We start from the raw sequence: 19133 nt of genomic DNA, 5'->3' as shown, positions 1-19133 counted from the left end.
AATTTCTCGATTCTATAACCGTTGCGCGCGCTTCTTGCGCACAGCATCTGAGAAACTAAGCGCTGTTCTGGCGATTGAACCGATGAAGGCCAATGGTATAACGGTTGGGCGTCAGCATGCCAAGCGAATTTCGTCGTGTGCCACTATAAATATACAAAACTGTAATAATATTGGTGACACTTTCTGTTTTAGAACTTCATGCTTTTAAGTTTTATACAATTTCTATTTGAATTGGAATTATCTCGCTTCGTTAATTTTCATTGTTATACTACAAATGATGGCAATGAATGGTACGATATTTTGTACCTGTCACGTCAAGCGTTACACATACCGGTAGTAGAAAATGAAGGAATTTATAATCTTGTAATTATAAAGTGGAATTACAAACTGCCGATTTAAAACTAAAACTGCCTAGGCCTAGTGACTTAAACTCTTTAGGGAGGATTGAAAGTCACATTAGGCCCGTACCCATTACATGGTCTTGTTGAAGATTTAAATAAGGCCTACATTTATTTCAACCTGTTCTGACATACAAGGGCCTGTCGTTTATAGTGTCTATTAGGCCTACTGTAAAACTCGAACTTAGTAATATCTCCATAATGGCGAACGCGATACAAACTTTTTGGTTGTAATCGAACTATTATATAAACGATTGTAAATTCCTTCGTTAGATATTTTCACTCGGACAAGTGTATATTGGCTTTATTTTACTTTTTCGTTTTAGGTTGTCTGTCTTCTTCTTTTCTTTCTCAATTCTTCCCAGTTAATAAAAAAAACAAACAGATATAGTAGAACCCCTTACTATCAATACGAACAAGCAACACAACATTCACGACAATAAGCATTGTATAGGCTTATATATTTTATTTCTATTTTTAAAACTCGATTGTTCATATATTATCACATTCATAGGTCCTGGCTTATGTGCCACGCATGCCTGTTTGAACGGTGGGGTGTGCGTTCCAGTAGGTAATTTCACGACGACTTGTTCATGTTCAAGTGGATATTACGGTGTGTTTTGCGAGACTGCGTCGTTACCGTGTGTCAGCAGCGACCCGTGCGTCTTCGGGACGTGCGTACCTCTTGATGATCTAACGTTTGAGTGCCAATGCAATGCTGGTTATACGGGGCAACTGTGTAATGCTGAGGCGAATCCTTGTAACTCTGATCCTTGTCTCAATGGAGGTGAATGTGTTAACACCAATTCCACTCATTTTGAATGTTCCTGCTTAGAAGGTTATGGAGGATCGTTATGTCAGTCCAGCGGGTGTAAGACATCATTCTCCATTTCTAAAGCTTTATCTGTTGCTTTGCATGACTTTTTGCTGTTGAACATTTTTTTTTGAGCATTCATCTTCTAAACAATCCAACTATGGGTCTAGACCCATTACCACCTGATATATGTTCCCTTTCACAATATTTCCCTCATCTGTTGGTATCTTCTGGTCTGGTAAGCATAGGCTGGTCTGTATTGGTCACCGTGACTCTATTGTATGATTGTCATTTCGTCATCATTTTGCTCATTATATTAAATCTGGTGTCGGATTTTTTCTTAAGTTGCTGAAACTTTTATGATACATTACTGCTATATTTCACATTCATATTTAAAATTCTTTTTCCTTTTTTACGTCTAATGACGCCTCCATAATAATTATCTTATCAATTTGACAGGCATCACACAACCCTCTCCTTTATCTCCGATTCAAGAAAAGCATGCCTCCTATTTTTTCTTTCTTTATCGATTTTTTTACATTTTTCAATGTTTTGCTGTTTCATCATTTCTTTTCAATTTTTCAATTCAATTAAACCATATTTGTTTTCTCTTAATGCGGCTAGACTGTACAGGAATTACCCCGTGTCCTACAGACCACATTTGTACAGTATCAGGCCTGGCTTATGTGTGTTCTCTTTGCTCTGATAATATATCAAATTTAGCTTGTAACACGTCATATATTGCCCTGGAAACTGGTAAGTTTTGAAAAAAAGTTTCTTCGATGAAATGGATCGTAGGCCTACAAGACATAGAAATGTGTTCATTTTGAAAACCCAATTCCATCACTTCCAAAGACTTTGCTTTTGTAGAGCGTGTATGTCTTGTGAAACCAGGGTTGCCATCTTTGAGAAGGATAGTGAATGAATTTGGCTATCCTTGCTGATGGATCAAGCAAAGGTCGCATAACCCGTCAACAAAAATTGTCGACCGAAAAATACGACCGTTTTTCAAATTCATTTTTCGGCTTAACGCTGTTTACTGAGGCGTCTTTACAAGCAACAGTTACCACTTATTGATTTCATACATGTTATCCTCTTATATGATATGTGACTTGCTTTAATATCTATGGAATCCTTAAATGGTTTCCAGGGGAACATGTCATAAAACCGCATTAAAAACACTCATTAATATTGTGTAATACACGATAATTGACGTCACTAAAACTAGATAATCAATTTTGTCCCTAACCCCAACAAGTGTAGGCCTACGGTATTAAACTCTAAGATAGATTCCACTGATTATTCATCTGTTCTGTTTTGTCAGTAACGAATCCATGCGTTTCAAACTCGTGTACAAATGGCGGTGAATGCGTTGCTGCGTCACAAACGTCATACACGTGTAGCTGTCTCGCTGGATTTTCTGGAACTTTTTGTCAAACGGGTACAGCGAGTAAGTAACAATGTTATTTATTTTTGGATGCAATTTTTACAAATCAATGTGGTTTGTTTTATCTTCAAATCAATGTATTTATATCTTGTTGGTTTACTGTACTTTTTATCTTTTATTTAAGTTCTAATATTTTCGATTTTATCTTGGTTCGAGGAGTTTCGTTTCGTTCGAATTTTGTTTAACCTTTACAAAATTATCAATACGCTTCATATCGTTCGTTAGGCGCGTTATACTATTTTGTGCCAGTTATCCCCGTCGTGCACCGAGTGTGTCTTAAGGTGGCCAGTGTAATTTATTGCTGTTTTCAAGTCACCCTGTATCCTGTTTGTCCATATTTTCTTCGGTTTTCAAAGGTCTTTTTCATTTCTTGTTATCTTCCTTTTAGAGTTACTTTTTGTTGCGTTTTTTCGATAAGCCTACTCGTCGGAAAAGGGTATTTTCCGTTTTTAAATTTGCTGTTAAAGTAGGCCTTTACATTATGATCATTTTTGCATTCCATATGACTATTATCTTTTGGCATCGGCCGACTGGAGCTAGCTCAATGGTACGACGTTCCAGAACTTGTTGCAGCGGACGTTCTATTATCTAGGCCTATCTATTAGAAATTAGTAGGCCTAAAATGACAATAAAATGGCAATAATTACAACCTTTATTAATGTTACAAAAAGCGATGTTATTACAAAGTGCGACAACTTTATTACAAAGTGCGACAATTTAATATAAGTGCGACAACCGCGGTGGGTATGGCACGTCAAGGTATGATGCGCCGTAAGTGTCATTCAAAACGTACAGTGAATTACGTATGGCGGGCCACAGACGTCAAATTTATAAAGAATTGGTAATGTTGGTTGGTATTGTAGGTCATTTTGCTGAAAAGTAACAATAAATGATAAATCACCATATCAATATAATTATGGAAGTACAATAACAAATATATATATAGGCATGGAAGGCTCAAAATGTAAAAAAAATGTAGAAAACTAGAAATCCAACTGGAAGATTTGAAAGCCTTTTAAGCACAACAATTTGAGAACCATATGTAATATGTTAATCATGAAAGTGTTTGTTTTTCAGTTACTACACCATGTAACCCTAACCCGTGTCAAAATTTTGGTACCTGTGCTGAGTCAGGCACTTCTTTTACCTGTACATGTGCTAGTGGATGGACAGGAACAACATGCACTACAGGTAAGCACATTGTAGTTATTAATATTTATTAAACCAATATGACACCCATTTAGAATATTTAGTTGTGAACTACTTAGTACATTAGCATTTTCTTTTTTTCCAGTTAATACACAATGTAACCCTAATCCATGTCAAAACTTCGGTACCTGTGCCGACTCGGGCACTTCCTTTGTCTGTACTTGTGCTAGTGGATGGACAGGAACAACATGCACCACAGGTAAGCTGGAAAAACCTGTACTTATTAATTATTTTTTTAAGCCAATCAGATGTGATCTACTTAGTACACCAATAAAATTGTATTTGTTTTTCAGTTAATATACCCATGTAGGTCTAATCTAGTTAAATTGACCTGAGGAAAAAATGGAGATATAGTATGTAAATATACTTCGCGTTCTAGCTGAGTATCTTTTTAAAACTATTTTTAACTGCTATAAGACGCCTCTTAAAATAGTAGGCCTAAACTATTTCAGAGAACCAAGGCCCATGTTTAATCAGAAACTCGAAATAGGTAAAGTATATATTCTTTTCATACATTAAAACACATATTAGACAGTAAATAATTAAATTAATTGTTTGTTTTCAGCTACACCATGTAGCCCTAACCCGTGTCAAAATTTTGGTACCTGTGCTGTGACAGGCACTTCCTTTACCTGTACTTGTACTAGTGCGTGGACAGGAGCAACATGCACCACTTGTAAGTTGAAATCTTGAAACAACTGTATTGTAAATCTATGCCCCAGGTGAAAATAGGAGTCATTTCATCTTTCACCGAAAGAAAGTATTTACCCCATTGCACGAATATAAAACATTCGTAATTTACATAATGTTTACAAGAGGCTAGGTCAATTAGGCCTACCATTCGAAAATGCAGAAATCCAATCGGATGCAGAGCAGAACAATAGACGACATGACATTACAGGTTGATTATCGATGCGCATTCAACAGCCTATCCACACGTCATGCCTTCCGGTTGCTCATGTGTAACACAACGAGGAATAATGCACTCTGACATCAAGAGTTTGTCCATGTGACCCACAATCGTTCAATCAAAAGACAAGAATCTTTTTGGTGTGTTATATAGTGTTATCTCATACGGATCCAACTAACAGCACGCAATCCAATTTTTGTCTGCCCACCGAATTGGATCCAGGCTTCAGTAGATATAACTGTACAATTTTTTAAGGCTTCTTGGACACAATGTGCATAAGTAGTATGTTAACCAGGAATGTGTTTGTTTTTCAGCTTCACCATGTAACCCTAACCCGTGTCAAAATTTTGGTACCTGTAGCGTGGTGGGCGCTTCTTATACCTGTGCTTGTACGAATGCGTATACAGGAGCAACATGTGAACTTAACGGTAAATATCGAGTTGAAACATAATTTGTTTATTGTTATTAGGCTTCAGAAAAAATGTTTATTTATTTTGACAAAAATGGTTGTAGTGGAAATCTGTCAAAAGGCGTTTCAATATCACTCTTGTAATCATGAATCACAATCATATTCATTCTCTATCATAATCAATGGAGCTTACGAATTACAATGGCCAACGACCGTTGCTAAATAAGGTCATGCTTTATTCTATGACACCGTTCTGCTGGTTTCTAGCTTCAGACGACAACCTATGACACATCAACATCCTAGGCTGTCGGGCAGCGCAAATCAAAAGCTTGTTAATGTCATATCGCTAAACAGGCACATACTGTTAGTGTACACTCGACTATTTTACACAGCATTAATAATTAACCTTTGTTTACAGTTGATCCCTGCCCGTCATGTGCAGCCAATGAGTACTGTTTACTGTCAATAGAGGGAGTATATTACTGTGCTCTTGGTAACTTTTGTCAGCTTTTTAAAAAATTTAATTTTCTTTAAATAAATGTTTAAGTAAGAAATTCTAACTTAGTTAAACGAAAAATTAACTTAGTTACTATATTACTGTGCTTTTGGTAACTTTTGTCAGCTTTTTTAAAAATTAAATTTTCTTTAAATAATGTTTAAGTAAGAAATTCTAACTTAGTTAAACGAAATATTAACTTAGTTAAGGGAAATGTTAACTTAGGTAACAGAAGAAACGCTAACATAGTTAATAAAAATAATAACTTAGTTAAAATAAATATAAAATCTAAATAAAGAATATTATTTTAGATTGTTTGTTCTATCAGTGAAATTACACTTCTCATTTTTGTTATTCCTCCCTGGTTTTATCCATTTTACACTTTCTTGATAACTTTTACAATTTTTCATTTTTTACATTTTCATATAATATTTTTTACTTTATTTCTGGTTAAAAGAAAACCCTTGTAACTATGTGAATTGTCCTGACAACACTGTTTGTGTAATCTCCGGCACTATACCTTTTTGTGAAAGCGGTAAACACACATCTTTATTTTATTTATTTTTTTTTCAATGGATTTTTCCTTAGATTGTGGATTTCAGTATTATCTAAAATTGCTTATTGCTTTGAACTTGGAAAACAAACAAACTAGGAAATTCTCTTAAGATAGAAATTAAAAGAGAAGGAGAATATTTATTATTTCTATTTTCTTTTCAATTTTTTTTTTAAAAATAATTTCCTTATGTGGGAATGTAGATTCTTCCATATAGTATTTTTTTTCCAGTATTTTTTCTATCCATATACCTCTGTATCTATAATTTTCCCATTCATCTAATCATTCTTGTGGTATAATTTCATTTCAATTATCTATTTTTTAATCCATTTATTTAACATTTTTTTCCTTTTCATTTGTTTTTTTTATTTATTAATTTTTGCATTCATCCGATTTACCTTTCTTTCCATTCATTCCTTCCATTATCTATCTATCCATTTCACCCATCACTTTTTGTACTGTGTAGCGCACCATACACAGTACGATTCTCTAAATGCAATAGTATAATTCATTGTTTTATTTTACCCTTCATTTGACCTCAGTTGACCCTTGTGCATCGCTCCTTTGTCCAACTGGTAGTATTTGTGTTCAATTCGGTTTGGAAGCTTCGTGTTACAATGGTGAGGTGATACTCTGAATTAAGTTTGACTAAACAACAATGTCAATTAGAAATTGTAGTTAATTGAAAATAAGTAAGCGTTTTTCAAAAAATAATATTATATATTATATTAATATACAGTATTATATTAAGTTTTCTAACTATTGTTTTGTTTACATTGTATGAGAGCCACCAATACAATGGCTATTTTGATGTTTTAGATTCCATGTCTAGGTATGATATGCCAACTGTGCCAAAATGTTTTTCGTTTTTTAAATGTTAAGCCAAATCGTCATCTAGAACGTAGACTAGAAATGTTTATACCTTCTTAATCTTAATATAATAACTTTCTTTTTTATGCTGCTCATTTTCGACATGTCAAAGGTCAACAATGTAGTCCCAATCCATGTCTTAACGGAGGAGTTTGTACTCCCTCTGGTAACTCTTATAATTGTAATTGTGCTGTGAACTATGAGGGGAATAATTGTGAGAATTGTAAGTTTAATTCATTGCACAGTATTATCAACTCATCACTGTTCTTCATCACCATATAACCACTGTACTTGACCTCATTGTCATTGGTGACCTCATTGTCATTGGTGACCTTGTTGTCACTGGTGACCTTTTTGTCATTATCATCATCATTGTTACTGTCACCTTTGCCATCTATCTATATAAAAGGCAAACAAAACAATTATGTCACCACTTTTATGATGGACTGCATTTTTATTCGTGACCTCATTTTCATGCATGACCTCATTATCATTCTTGACCTCATTTTCATTATCATTGTCATCATCATTAGGCCTACTGTAACCTCTAACACATAAAGAATACGTAACATTATCCGTATTACATGTATTTTAAAAACCTACATATTCCGTATTACTATCCCTAGTACTTCAGCCTACTTCAGACTGCAACCCAGATCCATGTCAAAATGGTGAATGCATTGAGGTATTGCAACCTGGTAGTGAAGATGTCTTACTAGGGTTCGTCTGCCAATGTGTTTCTAACTGGATAGGCACCTATTGTAACATAACAGGTAGTAGTGTTATGCATGAAGCGTTTTAAAGTTTCTCTTTCTATTGATACAATTTTGGGGATTATGTAATACTTTGAATTTGTATGGAATATTGTATTTTGGTTTTTATTTCTATTATTGAGTTCAGTCTGTCAATTTGTTTAACATTTTCCAGGTTTTTGTTGCTATGTCAGTACTTTAACTTTTTGAAATTTAGAAAATGTTTTTTATTCAAAATATAAAGTTAACACTTTTTTAAACATAATTTTCTTTTCTAATTCAGTTTTGTAGTTTTGTTTCTCTTTTTTTCTCGATTATTTGTAAAATCTAGGAATTGTTAATACATTCAATTCTTTTTCCTGGGCCTAAACTCTCTAGTTTGCTGAAGAAAATTTCAATAAAATTAATTAATTTGTGACCTTTTGGTGCATAAAGAGTTTCAATAGACTTATCAGAAAATGTCTTTCAGGAAAATACTCTTTTCTTCTTATCTATCCCAATAATAATAATAATTGTGTTTTGTTTCAAGGTTAAGCCCACTGGGCTTGTCTTTACTTATTAGGTATTTTATTTTCAAATAATTTTAAGAGAAGTGGTTTGCATTGAAAACATGTTTGTATATTTACACAATATCAATTCCCACAGTATTATTTTAAAACAAGCAATTGTGTACTGCATTTATTTGTCATACATAGCTTGTACAAATATTTATATAGTTCTTGAATAAACACAGTGTAAAATGGTGTTTAAGGTTGAGTGCAGTCTTGCGAATATACAGTGTATCTAAAATAATTCATCATGTGCATCCATATTTACAAAGTTTTGTCAAAATGAATGGAAAGATGCACTAAACTAAAACATTTTTTCTTTTCATGTTTTTCATAATGATCTTACAATTAATGTACTATTTCAACTTGTCATTCATATTGACATAGTGACAATCTAGAACCTTTTTTTTTTAATTTTGGCAGAGAAGAAGAAAAATCTTCACAGATTTTGTAATTTTTTTATTTTATTTATTTACAATCATTACTTTGTTGTCTTATGATTTTTCAGATTATTTCAATGATTTTCATGATATTTCAATATTTGAGTTACAATATTTATTACTAAACATTTCTTTATCATTTGATAATAGGCCTACACCATGATGTAGCAATTGGAGGTGTTTTTTTACAGTACAACCACTATTAAGTGGCCACAACAAGGGGTGTCACTTCATACCATTGGTTTCACAGGAAATGTCTAGGTATTTCCCAGAATATGGGTGTCCATATTCTACTGTAACTTTATAAACTAAACTAAACTTATTTTTGTAACTTTTTATATAGCACCGTGTGTGAGTGGTCCGTGTCTAAATGGTGGTGTCTGTCAAAACCAATATTCCGGTACCAATGCTTATTATACCTGCGGATGTACCGGCACTTTCACAGGAGACAACTGCGGAACTTCTAGTAAGATATCTTATGTTTTTTTTTTGTTCAGAGGTCATTATATATCATGTTTTTTTTGTTCTTGACTACTGTAAAAATAAATTGTTTTGTCTACAAAATGGAGAATTTTTTTTAATGGCATTAAACATGATCACTGAACAATTAAATTTTGAGTTTTATGTTTGGCTTGGTGGTTATGATGCTTGGCTACCACTCCAAGGGTCCTGGGTTCAAGTCCCGTCACATGTCAGGATTTTTTCTAAGGACCAAATTACTCCACTCCCAAAGACTTGTAATAAGACTTTGTTTATGTAGAGCATCTTGTGTATATTATGTTTGTCTTGTGAACCTCTGAGGGTCCCTAATGATCAGCAATAGCTGGATGGATCACCCTCATTAAATATGGTTAAAAAAAAAAAAAATGCGTTTTTCTTTTTTTATATTTTAGCCTCTCCATGCAACAGTTCCCCTTGTCTAAATGGCGGTACATGCTCTGCAGATTCCGGCTCCTTTTCTTGTACATGCGCTAGTGGCTTTGGAGGAACAACTTGCAGTACACGTAAGAGATCAAAATTATTCTACTGTAGTTACTGCAGTAACTCCCATTTTGTTTAAACTTTTTTTATGCAATTATAATATCGTGAGCTTTTTTGGGTAATCATACACACTTTATACTGCCTCATTTTTTAATTGAAAGAAACTAAAATCATACCTACTCCCCAGAAAATTGAACAATTGATTTTATTTTATAGCATTTTTTATATAGCATGGAAATAAAAAAATAAAAAGTTGCATAAAAACAAACAAAAATACATAAAATTGAAATTATTACTTGTATTTAGTCATCTGATAACATCATTTGCCCTACAGTTATTGTTCATAATTTGTTTTGAATGCCAAAAAATTATCGATAATTATTGGAATAAATGATTAATATATGTTTTTCCAACACTGTCCTAGACTTTGATCTGTTTTATAGCTCTTTTGTTATTTGTAGTGTTTAATTATGTGTTTTACACAGATATATATTCTTGTTTTATTTTATATATAGCCAATCCTTGTAACAGTTTCCCCTGTCTGAATGGAGGTACATGCGGTACAAATGTTCAATACACAGCTTACAGTTGTAATTGTGCCAGTGGATATATAGGAGCTACATGCAATACACGTAAATTTTCAGACAGTTTATTAATACGCTGTTAACAACCTATTGTATTGTATTTCTACAGTCTGTTCAATATCAATCTATTGTGTAATGTTTCACTATAAAATATTTTGTTTATTTGTTGTAGTATTTATTCCTCTTTTCCTTGTTTGATTTGTGTGTTACAAATTGTTTTATTTCATATTTAGCTAATCCTTGTAATAGTTCTCCTTGTCTGAATGGAGGTACATGTTCTACAAATTCTCAATACACTTTATACAGTTGTACATGTGCTACAGGATATACAGGGACTACATGCAGCACACGTAATGTTCTACTTTTAATCTTTTGTCTATTTGTAAAAAAAAACACACTTTTTGTCTCTTTCTAAATCTTTTATGTTGTTAAATGTTTAACCACAATCTTCACTTACCTCTACTATACTGTAGTACTTTTTTCAAATCTAAAATTTTCGCATATAGAACCTCTATTTAAAGGACACCTTTAGGACGTAACAAACTCTTTATTTTATAGAGATGTCCCCAGAATAGAGGTTAGCTAAAATGTTAAAACACTTATATTCTCTTATACTCTTTTTGTTATATGTTTTGCTTTATTTTGTATTTAGCTAATCCTTGTAATAGTTCTCCTTGTCTGAATGGAGGTACATGTTCTACAAATTCTCAATACACTTTATACAGTTGTTCTTGTGCCAGTGGATATACAGGGACTACATGCAGCACACGTAAATATCCATTCAGTTTGTTTAATATTCCGTACCAACACAACACACTTGTGTCCATGTTTAGGAATCAAAACATGATTCCATCATTTTTTAAACCTAAACACTTTAAAATCTATTCTGTTTTTATGATAAACCTTTTGCCTAAAACTTGTATACTGTTTCTTTTAATGTTTAAATGTGACATCTTCACTTACTCACTTCCAACTTTTAAAATATTTAACAGAATTGTTTTATTTTGCCTGTTTAAAGAGCAACCTACCTTTATTGTATTTTTTCAATCTAAAGCTCTGTCTACACTATCATATACTAGTTTGACAAAAAATATGTGATGTATCCAAATATGGTAGTGATATGAAATCATCGTGTCCATATATGAGCACATCATATTTTTGTGTCTCATAAAGTTTGGTAGTGTAGAAGAAATATTTAGTTTGAATTACTAATGTTATTGCTATAATTATTTAATCAAGGAATACAATATACTTTTTTATCATTCAAGTCAATATATCTATAAAGCTTTTTTCCCTCATGGACATACAATAGATACAACGCAAGTGATTTGACCAATCGTGAGCGGCAGTTTAGATTATCCATCGCATCATGATTGGTCAAATGATAATTTGTGAGTATTAACAGGCATTTTAAAAATATTTTTTTGGTCTATTTATATTTTAGCGAGTCCATGTAACAGTTCTCCGTGTGAAAATGGAGGTACGTGTACAACAGATTCCGGATTTACTTCTTACAGTTGTACATGCGCCGGTGGATTTTCAGGAGCTAGGTGCATGACAGGTAAATTACCCACCTTGTTTGTTCAATGCTTTTGTCTGTATATAGATACTAATTTTTCTTGTTTCTTTAAAATCTAACTGGAAATAGATGTTTGCACTAATAGACCCCTCTCCCCTTAAATTAAAAATTTCACAATATTAGGTCCTGGATCCCTATTTCAAAAACCTGGATCCACCACTTCCTGGCAGAACTTTCATAGTTTCTTCAACTAAAAAAGTAAATATATCATACATTGCAATTTGTGCTATAAAGCGTGGGTACAGTATGTTTGTGTCCTTAGACTAAACAAAAAGTATTATCAAATCTATCTATACAAAAACATAAATGACAACTGTAAAAAGATTATAGTTCACTTCTTTGTTGAATGCATCAATGCTCAATGTCATGGTGTATGACCATGAATACTATCAGGTCACTCTATTCTAGTCTGTATTCACCCACACTCATTGAAATAGCAATGGAATGTTATTGTAAACTTTGGTATTTTACTTTATACACTTTGTTTCTCCAAATATTTATAATATGTTTAATATGAAGTTAACAAAGCTATTTTCTTTTAAATAAACCAAGAAATTCATTTTGTGAATTTGATTATTGTTTTGAGAGAGTCAATGTTTAAGTTTATATATATTGAACGATGGGTGTGGTTAACACCACAAACTGCTTATGAGAACCAGGCAATCTATTTTTCATTGGTTAAGAGAGTTACAGTGAAATTTTGATCATTAACAAGTACCATTTGCATAGGGTTAAATATTTGAACATACAATACTGACAATTGTGAATATAACAGTTAGCGTTTTACCGTACAACACTTCGTACAACGCAGAACCCTATTAGTGGAAAATGCTAGATACCAAGTTGGTGTAAGACTCTTCCAAACAGATTTGAATCCAATCAGAACATTTCCTATAACTATTACAAGAAACATACTGAAGGTGGAAACTTCCAAATAATGATAAGCGTTGTCCTGTGTCTCAACATCTTCGTTTCTTATTTATAATTAATAATAAAAAAACGGCCATAACTCTTTATTCTCTTTGTTTAGCTTTACAATGTGCAAGTAACATTATAACCATGGAGCATTAACATACTAACTAACTGTGCCTTCTTTAGCCATGTGCAAGTAATTATAGGCCTACGTACTGTACTAACTCTATTAACAACTGTATTGCTTTGTTTAGCCTTACCATGCACAAGTAACCCTTGTCTTAATGGAGGAATATGCATGCAGGATGCTGGTTTCACGTTCTATTCCTGCCTCTGTGAGACTTCTTATTTTGGAACCCAATGCGAAATGTGTACGTTCATCTTTTTGTGTGTTCTATACAACACTAAATTTAACAAATAAATTTTAAATCTGTTTAAATTCTTAGAATGTGTAAATAAACTTGACCTCATAATGGAATCAAATTGTCATTATTTTTCTTTCAGTTGTTCCTAAACACTCTAATTTAAAATTTAAAGTATAATTGATATTTTAATTAATAGGCAAAATTGATAAAAGCAAAAAAAATATATTTCCTTTATTGCCCTTTACATGACGAATTCATTTTATAATAATTTTTATATTATTATGAAAAATCTTTAATAAAAATTAATTGTAGAAAATAGTAAATTGTCTTTTGAAATTATTTTCTTTCATTACAATAATACAATTTTTTTTTGATTAGACATTTTGGATCAAAAGTTTCCAGTTTTATGAAAGTTAACATAATCATTTTTCTTTGTACTATCGCATTAACGGCTCAACGCTAACAACAAAACGCTTTCCTATTTCTCCTTTTAGCCGATCCTTGCTCTAGCACGCCGTGTCAGAATAACGGAGTTTGTGTAAAAACAATTACCGAAACTATCTTCACGTGCATATGCCCTGTTAGTTACTTTGGGGACATGTGCGAATATTGTAGGTTTTTAAGATCTAGTGGCTGTATTTTTTTTCTTCTTTTACTTATTAATCTTTCATTTTTAATAGCATGCACTGTTTTTATTCACCTTCCATAATAATGTATGTAATAATATTTGTATGTATTGATATATGTGTATAGATTTGTTACATTGCACTGATAAGGGTTGCCCAAAAGCTCTGCAAATATTTCTGGGTGTTCACTTTTACTTACTTTTTTTTACACTTGATTTAGCTTTTTGCTTACTTTATTTTGTATCTCCATAAAGATCCAGCCACTCACAGCATTGTAATTTTTTCTCAGTAATTTGCTTTTGGATTTACATTTATATGTTGGTTATATTTTGTATCTTTTTGTTTACAATTATTTAATTTAAATGATTTCAAGGAGTCACTGAAATATTACAACACATAATCTTGTTAATGTTCGTCATTCTAATTTAAATTTTTTAGTTTTAATTAATGTTGGATATCATTGTTTTGTTTATTACTGTACCTTATATGTATGTTATTGTTTTTAAATTTCTTTTATATGGTTTACCAAGCTTTCGATTTTTTATTCATATTACTTTATGTTTACTTAAAATAATAGAGTTGGTTAGTATAAAAAAAATAAAGGCATTCTGCATTGCCTAGAATGAATTAAAAAAATGTATAAAAAGATTATTTCTTTATGAAGGTAATAACATATGTAATAAAACCTGACAAGATTTGGAATACCATCCAAGTGGATTTTCAGCTACTTTAGATAAAAAGTTGTAGTAGTTAGTAGGCCTCTCACAACCACACCACTTTATGTACATGTGTAAATGTTTATAGAATAAGTGTGTTATACCTTTCTAAAGCTCTGTCTACACTATCATCAAACTTTATGTGACAAAATAATGTGATGCGCCTATATATGGACATGATGATGTCATATCGCTACCATATTTGGCCATATCACTACCCTATTTGTGCACATCACACTTTTTTTGGTCAAATTAGCTTGATTCTGTAGACAGAGCATACTAGTAGTATATAGTATGCTGTAATAACTATATCTTATTAACTTTACCACAGGGAATCCATGTTTTAATGTTGATTGTCAGAATGGTGGTACTTGCAGTATTTCTTCTGTTGATTCCAGTGCATATATCTGTACATGTACAGATAATTATGCTGGCGACCACTGTGAAAATAGTAAAGTATTGTTTATTTCTTACGAATACACCAAGGCTTATTTCTAGTGTGTTCGGCAGCTTACATCTTCAGACGATCATTTACTTATGAGCTATGTTGCACACAGGCACAATGGTCTCATTCGAAAAGTTCTATTAGTTTATAATGTATATGTATTTACGTCTCAAAACGTGGTGTTGTGTTTAGCTCTGTCTACACTATCAAACTAGTTTGACAAAAAAGGTGTGATATGCCCTAATATGGTAGTGATATGACATTATCATGTCCATAATATAGGCTCATCACATTTTGTTGTCACATCAAGTTTGATAGTGCAGACAGAGCACATACAACAACTTTCATACCCACAAAGGATACCTTTGTGTCAAGCTGCCACCAAATGGCACTGGTTCTTCTATCATCTTGTTCTTCCAAGTGTTTTTTCTGCCACTGTACCAGGATTTTCTCATTGCAATCAAGGTACTGAATGGAAATTTTGTAAAGTAATAAATCATACAGAAAATTGAATGGTGCTGTCTTCTGTGTCAATGTAGCTCGATGGTGACACTTCACAAAAATCACTGGTCTAATTTTGTTGGGCGACATCAATAAATAAAAAGCATAAATTAATTTATGAATAGGTTTTTATAAAAAAATTTTTTTTTTATGCAGTTGATTATTGTAATATAATTTCCATCCCATGTGAAAATGGTGGTACATGCATACTCACAGATTCTTTTTATGAGTGCATCTGCCCAGCTGAGTATACAGGAAATAGTTGTCAGCAACGTATGTATTTACTTTTTTTTTCTTCAAAATCTTAAGTACGATAACATCAAATTGTTAAAGATGTATTGTCCCTTGAAACACAAAAAATGAAGGTCAAAATATTCTAAATTTAAATTGGCCATATCAAAGTAATATTAAAGTTATTCACTTTAAGTCGAAAATTCGAGCCAAAAACGACAAGTTTACGTAATTAACAGGTAAATTAATTTGATTACATTGCATCTGGAAAATCGTCGCGAACGAAAGTAAACGAAGATTTCAAACCACGAGTATCCATTATGAATGATGCTAATTAGAATTGTTTACAACTCGTCATGGTTGAGAAGGTGTTCTCACACAGATTGCGAGGAAGTTTTATGATTATGCATACAGAGTAGACAAAAAAGCGCGTTGCATTATGAGATATGTTTTGATCAAAAACTTTGACTGGAAGTCAAAGTTATTTTTTGAACAAAAAAACGTCTGTATTTCAGTTAAATGATTTTTTTTTTACTAATTTTTGGTGAAAGTTAATAACTATTATGATACTTCAAAATGACCCACTTTTTTTCAAAATATTTATTTTTTTATTTTTTTGGAATTGGTCAAAGGGACAATACATCTTTAATGAATATCTAACAAATATACAAAGCAAATATCAGCATTTTGCCAAGTAATAATGTTAATATATATACCGGTTGTTTTTCAGTTATTGCACCATGCAGTGTTGAAAATCCTTGCCAGAATTCTGGTACATGCACCGATTCGTTGGACTCAGACACCGGAGTGTACTATGCAACCTGTTCCTGTACAGAATTATATGAAGGAACCAACTGTGAAATTGGTAAAATTAATTTCTATTTTAAGTGGACCAATACAATTTCTTGACGTTTATGATTTGAAAGATAGGATTTTGGAAATATGTGGTGATTTTTTTATATATTTATTCCATATTTTTTGTATGTTTTACAGAAATTACTCCATGTTCACCAAATCCTTGTCTAAACATGGGAACTTGTACTGCTTCCGGAACTACGTACACATGTTCTTGTACGTCAGCATATACTGGGACAAATTGTGAAATTGGTAGGAGAACAGAACTTTTCTTAAGTTTTCATGTATTTCTCCTATAAACTCGTATAACATGTTCATTTGACTTGAACAATTGTTTTGTTGTACTTAATTGTTTCATATACTCAACTGGTATGCATATTCAACTGAGCTGCAGGTCTAACTCCTTACTGTTGTGATCAGTGGGAGGAGATCACTGCAAAAAGTTGCGAGTGATCAGTCAATGTATTCCATTTCCTCTAACCTCATGTTAAAATCATATTCATCTGACATTTAACTCATTTTTATGTTTTATTCAGTTTAATTAGTTCTGTTGTAAAGTGCTGTTTAATGTTCATGCAGAAGAATATATGAATGTTTTTATTTTCCATTCTTCCCTTCAATCTGACTAAAAGTAGTACAGAAATCGTCAAGTTTTGCTTTTGGTCGCAATTGGTCGCAAATAAAAATGGGACCACAATTAATATAAGATGTTAATAGTTTCAAATATCTAAGCTAGACATTAGGCAATTTTAGGCTTACATCCCAAAATGCTGATTTAAAAGACATTAAATTTCGTAAATGTCATTACATACTTACCAAAGTAAAAAACATGTGTTTAAATGGGGACACATCAGTAACGTGTGCAAAATAGTCTCAAATCTTCATATTCGTCTAGAGATCGATGTATGAGTCATTTTCATCTTGTCAAAATGGAACTGGTGTCTGATAGTGTAATATAATAATATATGTAATATATGCAGTTTCAAATATTTTTACCAAGTTATGATTGCAAATCATAAACTATCATTTAAAAAATATGATTTTTTACATATTACATGTGTTTTCCAGCAATTCCATGTTCCTCTAATCCTTGTCTGAATGGAGGAACTTGTACATCTTCCGGATCTGCATACTCATGTTCTTGTACGTCAGCATACACTGGGACAATGTGCCAAACCGGTAGGAGCAACAATGCTTTCGTAGAAATTGCTCAACTTTATGCAAAAATTTGCTTTCTCAAAAATATTCTGGCATGACTCATTTTATGTTTTATTCATTTTAATTTAAATGTTTTGTATTGTTGTACTTGTTTCATAATTAATGTATTGATATAAACTAAAAAAGGAATACTTTCTAAATCATATAGATTGCAGCTACATTCTCTTCTTTCATTTTCTATTCACGCTAGCTTGTTTAATGTTCATGCAGAAGAATATATGAATGTTTCTATTTTTCATTCTTCCCTTCAATCTGACTAAAAGTGGCACGGAGATCGTCAAGTTTTGCTTTTGGTTGCAATTGGTCGCAAATAAAAATGGGACCACAATTAATATAAGATGTTTAGTTTCAAATATCTAAGCTAGACATTAGACAATTTTAGGCTTACGTCCCAAAATGCTGATTTAAAAGACGTTAAATTTCGTAAATGTCATTACCAAGTTATGATGGCGAATCATAAACTATCATTTAAAAAATATGTGTTTTCCAGCAATTCCATGTTCCTCTAATCCTTGCCTGAATGGAGGAACTTGTACATCTTCCGGATCTACATACTCGTGTTCTTGTACGTCAGCATACACTGGGACAATGTGCCAAACCGGTAGGAGCAACACTGCTTTCCTAGAAATTGCTCAACTTTATGCAAAAATTTGCTTTCTCAAAAATCTTCTTGCATGACTCATTTTATGTTTTATTCATTTTAATTTAAATGTTTTGTATTGTTGTACTTGTTTCATAATTAATGTATTGATATAAACTAAAAAAGGAATACTTTCTAAATCATATAGATTGCAGATACATTCTCTTCTTTCATTTTCTATTCACGCTAGCTTGTTTAATGTTCATGCAGAAGAATATATGAATGTTTCTATTTTTCATTCTTCCCTTCAATCTGACTAAAAGTGGCACAGAGATCCTCAAGTTTTGCTTTTGGTCGCAATTGGTCGCAAATAAAAATGGGACCACAATTAATATAAGATGTTTAGTTTCAAATATCTAAGCTAGACATTAGACAATTTTAGGCTTACGTCCCAAAATGCTGATTTAAAAGACGTTAAATTTCGTAAATGTCATTACATACTTACCAAAAATTGTTTGTTTGTAAAAAACATGTGTTTAAATGGGGACACATGTGTAACGTGTGCAAAATAGTCTCAAATCTTCATATTCGTCGATATTGATGTATGCGTCATTTTCATCTTGTCAAAATGGAACTGGTGTCTGATAGTGTAATATAATAATATATGTAATATATGCAGTTTCAAATATTTTTA

General features: G+C 32.2%; 1 protein-coding gene across 2 annotated transcripts in view; it reads left to right on the top strand.

Moving 5' to 3' along the window:
* LOC144855345 (uncharacterized) overlaps nucleotides 1–19133 on the top strand; it is a 29196-nt gene that overhangs the window by 2982 nt on the left and 7081 nt on the right. Inside the window, exons 4-21 of one of the 2 annotated variants that reach the window (XM_078713169.1) lie at nucleotides 3737–3850; nucleotides 3954–4067; nucleotides 4434–4544; nucleotides 5093–5206; nucleotides 9190–9312; nucleotides 9740–9850; nucleotides 10343–10459; nucleotides 10645–10761; nucleotides 11064–11180; nucleotides 11856–11972; nucleotides 13157–13273; nucleotides 13762–13878; nucleotides 14941–15060; nucleotides 15712–15828; nucleotides 16517–16651; nucleotides 16780–16893; nucleotides 17710–17820; nucleotides 18350–18460. In XM_078713169.1, the coding sequence (XP_078569295.1) occupies nucleotides 3737–3850; nucleotides 3954–4067; nucleotides 4434–4544; nucleotides 5093–5206; nucleotides 9190–9312; nucleotides 9740–9850; nucleotides 10343–10459; nucleotides 10645–10761; nucleotides 11064–11180; nucleotides 11856–11972; nucleotides 13157–13273; nucleotides 13762–13878; nucleotides 14941–15060; nucleotides 15712–15828; nucleotides 16517–16651; nucleotides 16780–16893; nucleotides 17710–17820; nucleotides 18350–18460 (2097 nt within the window). The remainder of the gene's footprint in view (nucleotides 1–3736; nucleotides 3851–3953; nucleotides 4068–4433; nucleotides 4545–5092; nucleotides 5207–9189; nucleotides 9313–9739; nucleotides 9851–10342; nucleotides 10460–10644; nucleotides 10762–11063; nucleotides 11181–11855; nucleotides 11973–13156; nucleotides 13274–13761; nucleotides 13879–14940; nucleotides 15061–15711; nucleotides 15829–16516; nucleotides 16652–16779; nucleotides 16894–17709; nucleotides 17821–18349; nucleotides 18461–19133) is intronic. The other variant, XM_078713170.1, reaches the window with a different exon arrangement.

The sequence above is a fragment of the Antedon bifida genome, chromosome 11 (assembly GCF_963402885.1).
Source record: "Antedon bifida chromosome 11, ecAntBifi1.1, whole genome shotgun sequence".
In the NCBI taxonomy this organism is placed as follows: Eukaryota; Metazoa; Echinodermata; class Crinoidea; order Comatulida; family Antedonidae; genus Antedon; species Antedon bifida.
Note: the sequence above shows the minus strand (reverse complement) of the source record. Positions and strands in the feature narration are given on the sequence as shown.